The sequence below is a fragment of the Protobothrops mucrosquamatus genome, unplaced genomic scaffold (assembly GCF_001527695.2).
Source record: "Protobothrops mucrosquamatus isolate PMUCROS unplaced genomic scaffold, P.Mucros_1.0 scaffold1098, whole genome shotgun sequence".
NCBI lineage: Eukaryota > Metazoa > Chordata > Lepidosauria > Squamata > Viperidae > Protobothrops > Protobothrops mucrosquamatus.
Genome location: NW_015387320.1, coordinates 351,995 through 361,390, shown reverse-complemented (window position 1 = coordinate 361,390; position 9,396 = coordinate 351,995). Strand labels below are relative to the sequence as shown.

At 42.1% G+C, this 9,396-nt stretch overlaps 1 protein-coding gene across 1 annotated transcript in view; it reads right to left on the bottom strand.

Moving 5' to 3' along the window:
- The window catches only part of MFSD14A (major facilitator superfamily domain containing 14A), a 32,143-nt gene that overhangs the window by 11,112 nt on the left and 11,635 nt on the right, over positions 1-9,396 (bottom strand). The window contains exons 2-6 of the mRNA XM_015820248.1: positions 8,954-9,049; positions 6,609-6,671; positions 5,002-5,129; positions 1,886-2,000; positions 762-980 (exon numbers count right to left, since the gene is read on the bottom strand). Coding sequence (XP_015675734.1) covers positions 762-980; positions 1,886-2,000; positions 5,002-5,129; positions 6,609-6,671; positions 8,954-9,049 — 621 coding nt within the window. The remainder of the gene's footprint in view (positions 1-761; positions 981-1,885; positions 2,001-5,001; positions 5,130-6,608; positions 6,672-8,953; positions 9,050-9,396) is intronic.

Here is a 9,396-nt window from a genome sequence, read left to right as displayed (position 1 = left end):
GGGTCTCCTCAGGGTGCCGTCGGCCAGACAGTGCCGGCTGGCGACCCCAAGGGGGAGGGCCTTCTCTGTGGGAGCTCCCACCCTCTGGAATGAGCTACCCCCAGAGATCAGGGTGATCCCTGATCTCCCTTCCTTCCGCCGCGCCCTCAAGACATGGCTATTCCAACAAGCGGGACTGGCCTAGGGTAATTTTTAAGAGTGGTTTTTAGAGGGGTTTTTAATCATATTTTAATCAGACAATTTAAATATTTCATTTTAATTAATTTTAATTTTGTGATGTTATTGGTGTTTTTAATTGATTGTCAGCCGCCCTGAGTCCGCAAGGAGAAGGGCGGGATATAAATTCGAATAATAAATAAATAAATAAAACTTGAATGACAGAATAGAAGGTAAGTGATTTATCCTCCATTTTGGAACTTAAGAATAAAGAAACCCAGAACTATCCTTATTCCACAGGCCTTCCCAGTCCATATAGGCAAAATCTAGATTGTTTACTGCTTTTGCCTGGGATTCCCTCAGCTCTCTCTTGGAGATTTCTCTGCAGAGTTGAAATCAGATGTATGGAAGAGAGATCCCATATATATATACATATACATATACATATACATATATATATATATATATATATACCCCACCCTAATGGGATCTCTCTTCCATATATATAAAAAAAATTTAAAAAATCCAAATAATGCAAGTCCCATTTTAAATGACCCCTTAGTATCCCCCATCCAACTATAGTGAAATATGGTGAAATATATTACCGCAAAAGGGTCAGCTTGTTCCCATGAAATAGGTGCTCCCCATGATGCAGGCCTCATTTTTTCTGGCAGTGATTCAGGTACGGCAACGAGAATAAAACAAATGTCCAACAACGCAATTGCTGTAGCTAAGACGACCACCAGGCTATCTCCGTACACTCGACCAAGATAGGCACCAATGGCAGGGCTGGTAACTAAACTGGCAGCAAATGTTGCTGAAACCTGTGATTGAGAACAATTAAATGAGATGAGGTTCAGTAGGTAACCACGCCACTGGCTGAGAATCCTAAACATTTTAAGTCTGAATGTCTTGACAAGAAGAAGAGGTAGGCATCTAAAATATATTTACACTATCTTTCCGTCGTGCAGCTTGCAAAGCATCTCCCAGGATAAGACATGTAACTATGACAATAATAACGGTAGTAATAACTGGCTGCAGAGTTCCTAAAATATATATGTGGCAATTCAGCAACGGTAAAAAATTGATTTGTTCTAACAAATGGGACAAGTTGCATTTCAAAATGCTAGTGAGAAAGAGAACTGAAATAAGCTGCATATATCCTCTGATGATTACCTTAAATCATATTATTATATTTATAGCAAGGTGAGATTTCTCTCTCTTCCCTCCCTTCCCCCATAACTACCTGTGAATTGAGGGGGTTATAAATGGCATTTGTGGATAAAATTAGAGGCTGACGAAAACCAATGAACAAACAGAAAGTACAAATTACAGCAGAATTCCACGATGACTGCCTGAAGATTAGCTTGATTCCTAGCTGTAGTTTTGTGTGTTTGCACAATTTAATTCTTTTTACCCAAGCAGACCTTTGCTCCTCTTCCTTTTGTTCCCTTGCCTGTTCGTTTATCACCCTTCCAGTTTGTCCAGTTGCCCTTCCTTTCTCCTTCCCTTCCCTTCCCTTCCCCATTCCAGAGAAGCAACTATAGGCAGTATAGTGAGAATAGGAAAGCAGGGCAACGCGCAGGTGCTTCGTCTGCTTTTATGACTGGTTTTCTCTTGTTCCTTCTTGGTGGGGTGGTGACGGGTCTTCCAGTTGCATAAATAGGGACAAAGCGATCTGATGATCAACATGCACAATATTTGAATATGTAGAAATAAGTGCATATACCAAGCCATAGGCCATGCTTCTTTCGTGCTCTTGGGTTATGTCAGCTACATAAGCAAATACCACTGAAAAGGTCACGGCAAAGACTCCAGAGACAGAAATAACGGCAAAGTACCACCTAAAACAGAGGATACCATAAGATTAGAAGTAGGAAACTTGTTAAAACATCTTAATTAATAACTATGCAACTCTGCTTGTCCAAGATGCATGCACGTTCATTGTCACTATTCTTGTAATGCATTAACATGGATCTCTAAATATTGTGGGTAGCGTTGACTAGGAGATACTTTCCCTTTAAATAAAAAAAGAACTATGTAATTGTTGTTCAAATCTAAGATTCTGAGCAGCGACCGCAAATCTAACCACTGCTAATGCACTTCTCTTTTATAATGTTGTTCACATAGTTTCAGCATTCTTTACTCCTTGGAATCTTTAAGAGATTACTTCTTTTAGCAAAGAAACAAATAACTATAACATCAAGCTGGCTATCTGAAAGGGAAGCTGACAGAAGGCATAGTTACTTCTTATCCAAAGCTGCCCCTTTGGTAAACTTATACTGAGAACAATCTTGTGTCCCCCCCTCCCAAAAAAAATGCAAGAAATGATTTTCAAGCCTAGCTGCTATAAGAATGTCTGAAGGGTACCCAAAATAGTCACGTCATTCTGCTACCATTTTACTATTGTTCAAGAGCAAAGCAAACAGGAAAGCCATTTTTTTTGCACCATAGACAATGCATTTATTAAGTGATCTGGCCCTCTGCCAAAAGATTGGATCCCCAGTCACACAAAGGAATCTCAAATCACTTTGAATGAGGTTAAATATAGGCAATCCTCGCTTAACAACCGTTAGTTCAATGACTGTTCAAAGTTATGAGAGTACTGAACGAGTTCTTACTTGTACTTAAGACGAGTTCTCAAAAGTTCTGGCCACTGGGTGCTGAGAAGACCGTAGGGCAGGGGTAGGCAACCTTGGCTCTTTTATGACTCGTGGACTTCAACTCCCAGAATTCCTGAGCCGGCATGGCCGGCTCAGGAATTCTGGGAGTTGAAGTCCATGAGTCATAAAAGAGCCAAGGTTGCCTACCCCTGCCTTAGGGGTACTTCAGCTATCCCCCACCCACCTATCTCCTCCCATCTCTGCCCTCTTGGCCACCCTGCACTCCACTTCAACACCCCGCTTCCCCTTCCGCCCCCACCTCCAGCTGACTTCCCACCTTCTTCTTCCTGCACTTGGCCCGGGATCCAGGCACTGGGTGACAGTGCAGCCCTGGGATGCACACGATGAGTGCGGCAGGGCTGCAGATTCTGATCTGATGAAAGGTGCTTGCCAGGCCTGGCTGGGGAGGAAACGGGTGACGAGGTCTGGTACTCTCTATTGCCAAGCAAGGTAGGAGAGGCGATGGTGGAGCCCCAGGGGAAGGTGGTGGTGGCTGTGCTGGGAGCGCTGTTTGAAATGGTGGCAGAAGCTGAGGGATAAGGGCTTCCTGGAGGTGCAACATGTGCTCTGCAACTCATATTGGAAGCACTCCTGGAGACCGGGGCTGCAGGCTTCGGCAAGGGCTAGAGCAGGGGTGTCAAACTCAATTTCATTGAGGGCCGCATCAGCATTGCGGTTGCCCTGAGGGGGCCGGGTGGGTGTGGCCAGGGTGGGTGCGGCCTACTGAGTGGGCGTGGATGGAGTGGATGTGGCCTACTGGGTGGGTGTGGCCAGCTCTATATTGTTAGCATCAAGGGTGCCTGTGGGGGCCTGGGCAGGAGTGGGATACATCTGAGGATGTCTGGCAGAAGGGGGTGGGACCGGGGCAAGTGCCAAGGCATGGTCCACTGGAGGAGCCAAGGCAGAGCCAAGGCAGCGGGGGCCGTTCCCTCACAGTTTCCAGGATGGCTTCGCGGGCCACATGAAACCACTTCGCAGGCTGCATCCGGCCCCTGGGCCTTGTGTTTGACATGTCTGGGCTAGAGGCAAGCCCAGAGCTGACAGAGCCTATGCGCAGGTCCTCTGCTTGCTTGCTCTCAGCCCAGCCTTCCTCCTACAAATGCAACAGACTAGTTCTCCAGGGCCACTTTGCAGGGAGGAAGGCTTGATCAAGAGTAAGCAGAGGGAGAGGAGATGAAGGAGGGAGGGAGATGAAGTGGAGGTGAGCATCACAGGGTAGGAGAAGCATGAGGACCTGATCTAGTGACAAAATGGGTCTACGAAACTGGAACTATTGGACTTGCCTTTGCTAAACGATGCCGTCGTGTGATGTTTTGCTCAACGGCCGCTTTGCTTAGCGATGGAAATTCCAGTCACAATTAGGGTTATTAAACGTGGATTATCTGCACTAATCTTTCAATTTAATGTCCTAATGCAGGGGTGTCAAACTCAATTTAATTGAGGGCCGCATCAGCATTGCAGTTGCCCTCAGGGGGCTGGGTGGATGTGGCCAGGGTGGGTGCGGCCTACTGGGTGGGCGTGGATGGAGAGGGTGTGGCCTACTGGATGGGTGCGGCCAGCTCTACATCTTTCGCGTCAAGGGTGCCTGTGGGGGCCTGGGCAGGAGTGGGATCTGAGGGTCTCTGGCGGAAGGGGGTAGGACCAGGGCAAGTGCCAAGGCATGGTCCACTGAAGGAGCCTCACTGTTCCTCTCAGGCCATGAGGGGGGGGGCTTATGGAGCTAAGTCTGAATGCGTTTCAGCATAGATGGCCACCAAAAAATTGTACATTGGCTCCCAGCCGGCCTGGGCCAGGGCCAAGGCAGCGGGGGCCGTTCCCTCACTGTTTCCAGGATGGCTTCGCAGGCCACATGAAACCACTTTGCGGGCCGCATCCGGCCCCCGGGCCTTGTGTTTGACATGTCTGTACTAATGGGACAAATAGTGTCCATTAAAGCAGAATGTCTGCTAGATCCAAATGAAATTTTGTGTATGCATTTTATGTATGCGCAAGGTGAAGAATGGGATTTTGCTTAGGCAGAAACAGACAATATATTGACAGATTTTTGTCCACAACATTCCACGTCTGTTAGACTGGTATATGTTATATCAAGAATTTACTGTATTTTAAAACAAGCAGATGATGAAACTCACTCTACAGGATTTACTGGACCAACATATAAAAGCAGACTTTAGATACTAACCATGGACTGATCTTCATCAGTGGAATCGGAGCACAGGTAAAAAATACTGTTAGCAGCAGGAATGATTTTCGGCCCCAAACATCAGACAGAGCACCAATAAGAGGAGCACTCAGAAAAGACAATAAACCCTGTGAATCAAACACAAATTCATCCTAGACAAAGAAATGGCACTACAGGAGTGTAGTGGCCATGACTTCCCCATTAAAAAACAAGTTCCACCGAACTGCTCCCAGCTTTTCAGGCAAGTGATAGTCTTCCCCAGTACTGTAAAGTAGGCTAATAAGCAATTCTCTCTCTCTCTCTCTCTCCATCCATCTTCTCTTTTTCTCTCTTTTTCTCTCTTTCTCTCTCTTTCAATCTCTCTCTCTCTCTCTCTCTCTCTCTCACACACACACACACACACACACACACACACACACACAGAGAGAGAGACACAGACACAGTCACACACACACACACACACAACTATCATAAGCATGAATAATCACCAATAATGACCAGGAAATAAAATTTATTTTAGTCTAGAGTACAAATTGTACATAACACATGGACTAATGGTTTTTATAAGAGCTCCACAGTGCACTTTCCTTTATCTACTGCATAATACATTACAATATATTTAGGCAGAACAAGGGGAAAAGTGAGACCTATCTCCAGCTGGATGCAGTGGCTGTGGCTTGAAGCCAAGAAACCATGAACTCTACTCTTTCCTTAAGCACAGCAGCTGAATGGATGAATCTGGGCCAATCACTCCCTTTCAATCCAACCCACCTCATAAGGTTGCTGTTGTGGAGAAAAGAGGAAACGGGAGCATTAGGAATGTAAGATGTCTTGGTTTGGCCAAATAAAAGCGGGGGGGGGGGGTCAACAAATACATTTATTGATGTCCAGGACAGTCACAACCCACTGTTCTCTTCTCTAGGGAGTCAGAAGAGGAAGGTGATATATTGCCAAACACTCTAGGGCTGCCATGTATAATCTATATGAAATCCTTCGGAATCCGGAATGGAACGTGGAATGGTCCCTATTGAACCACAACGATTACTTTACAAGATTATTGACTTAAGAATATAAAGATTAATTCAATTTAATGTCTGTGCACGTCTTTGAAGTTGACTCTCATATTATTTTCTTTAAATATACTATACAGCATCAAAGACATAGAGAGTGTTTCTAGAGCAGAAAGTAGAATGTCACAGCTCAGGGAATCTAGCAAAAATTGGGGGAAAGACTTTTCCACTAAAAATCAAAGGACTATGAAAGAAGGATTATCAAGCAGGCAAATCTGTCAGGAAAGCCTTTCTGGTTTGTACCAGACACTAGAAGCATAAACAATGATAGATGAAAAGCATTATTATTATTAGCGTGGGAAAGCTTAGGTGTGGAGGAAGAAAGCTTTTTCCTCAGTGTGTATGGAAGAGTAGCACATCAGGAATGGGAAAAGATCGATATGTTTAGTCCTCAATCGCTAGTCCTACCACATGATCTGCTTGAACGTGCTTTTATTTTATTTTTTTATGAGCTAGGCTTAGAGACTTAAAGCGTCTTTAAAATCTATTATTCCAACCATCTAAACATGAAGTATTCAGTAGTCAACCAGATCTTACCTTTACTCCTTGGATTAAGCCGTTCATTAAAAACGTATGTTTTGGGAAGGTTTCATGCAAAACCTGTAAAATAATTATGCACATGACTAGTATGTAGAGACCGGTACAACTTTTTAAAACTGTCCAAATAAAGAAGATCTCAAGTTTTAAAGAAATAAATCTCCCTTATGCATCAACTTTGCCTAATTACATGAAACTTCGGATTATTTATCATAAAAGTTGTGATTGTGTGGTTGTTAGGATTTCAAGAAATAAATGCAAAAAAGGACTGACTCCTCCTCCTCAGGGAAGGGTTGAATAAGACAAGAAAATATAAGCATAAATGTCTTTTTCAGCTTGTGTTCTGAGGGATTAGGAATCACTTTGGATCCTTTTGTGCATTTAGGGTTCTGAAATACTAGAAATATTAGTTACGCTTTTATAGAAATCAGAACATTATTATCTGAGATTTATATCTCAGTGCCTAAATGTTTGCGATTTACACAATCCTTTTATACTGATTTGAAAGCTATTTTTTTTTTAAAAAAAAACAAGTTAACTATCTTTGACCTGAGGTTAACTGCTGAAAGATCCAATGGGTACATCCATATACTTTTTAAAATAACAATACAGAAGTGGTTTGCCATGCCTTCTTCAATAATGTATTTATTTTCTTCTGATTTGGTAGGCTAGTATATAGTTCTGATATTTTGGGGGGGGGGTCTCCCATCCAAGCATTACCAGGACCGACCCTGATTAATAGTTTCCAAGATGCTCCAAGGCTGGCTAGATACTACCATCCAGTTGGGCTCTTCTCAAAAGTGATAAACATTATTTTATCGTGAGATGGGCACGCAGGAAAAACAACAGGCAGAGCTGTTACTTTATCTACAACAGTGGTTCTCAACCTTTTTAATGCCGCGACCCCAACCGGTCGCAAGTTGAGGACTAAACCGATCGTAAGTCGAGGACTAAACCGGTCGTAAGTCGAGGACTAAACCGGTCGTAAGTCGAGGACTACCCAACCAGTCATAAGTCGAGGACTTTCCCTGCCCGGGAGCGCCGCGCATACGTGGTTACGCCCCCTGCACCGGCCGAGGCATAGCTGGCAAGCGGCAGAGACGGAGCAGGCCGACCATCAGCTGGCCCAGCCCAAGGGAAGTAAGGCACCCACTGGAAAAGGGGGAAAAAAATGGTGGACAAAAAAAATGGCGGACAGCCTTGCTTGGCGACCCCCGTGAAATGGTCGATCGACCCCAAATGGGGTCCCGACCCACAGGTTGAGAACCACTGATCTACAATAACTATATTCAAATGTAATTGCATTTATACATTATGCAACTCCTTGAGCAGCAATTCACATAATTAATAAAAACTAGTTTCTAATGGATTTTTTGAAATGTTTCCCAACCTCTATAAACAATTCAACTATAATCAGGAAAGTATTGTTCCCACGCTCATTAATAATACCAGTCAAACCAGGTTTCTATATGAATATTTAATTGAGAACAGAATATTTATTTGAGAACAAATAACCTATAACTCTGTGCATATACTTCAGCCCATTTTAAACTGTTACAAACTGGCTTTAATAAAGCATTTTGCTAATTACAGGGAGTGCAACGTATCTAAAACAAATGAACAAATGTTCAGATATTGTTTTCCTTATTATTCTGTACAATTTTATGTAAAAAAAAATTCAAACAACTCAAATATACTCCTCTCCTAAACCACTTCTAGATTTAACTGAATAGGACATTTCAACAACATTTGTTGTCAAAAACACTATTTCTTAAAGAGTGGTCCTAGGTCCCCCCAAGACTGTCTCATAATTCAATATTAAAATACTATCAAATAAATGTGAAAAGTGGTAATGACACAAAAGCATCCATTTTATTTTTTAATACAGTAAATATCAATAAATATAACCTATACAAAGAAAAGCATTTTGAGATCTTCATAATTTTTAAAAGTGGAAAAGGGTCCTAAAGGAAAGAGTTTAAGAAACACAGCTTTAAAACAGAAAGGAATTGGTAAATGAAGCAGTCTTTCAAATTATTTTAAAGGAATTCATCTGCAAAGATTTTAGTTTGGACATGTAATTGTAGCATAACAACTAGGAATATGGAAATCCAATTTCATTTTTCTTCAACAGAATTTACATTTAACTGTATTTTGCTGCCAAAATAGCAAATTATATTTGGAGTTTATCAACCTGAATCTTAAACCAACTTTAATTTTAAAATTGAGAAGAAAAATGGTTATCTTTATGGCTGAAAAGATAGAAATGGTACATCTGAACTACTGTACTTCATTTTTAATTAAATCAGAAAACCATATCTAAAACGGAAAATGTTATCACTTACCACCAATGTAGGTGCTGTTAGGAGTCCCCAAGCAAAAAATTCCAAAAATATAACGATGACAGCATGGTAGACACTAGGAGAACCTATTCCTTGAGGCTAAGAGGAAAAAAATAGGATTGTTACTTTACTTATAGTAATAAAAACAGTGGGGAAGGAAAAAAATATTAGAAGTCAGAAAATGAATGACACAGCCAAAAGTACATGCTAAAACTATAATTTAATGTTTATGACTCTGAGCAAAAAATGGATTCCATTTATTCTTTCCTGCCCTACAGAGACATTTCAACAATGCATTATTTTTCTCTGCAGATAAATGTAACAAATTATGCCTTGGGTCAGACATACTTCTTCAGCCATTGAAAATGCTATAATTTAAATAAAGTGTGGAGAATAAAAGCCAAAAGGAGGTGGTTCTCTCTCCACACCTCTTCTTTAGACAAGAT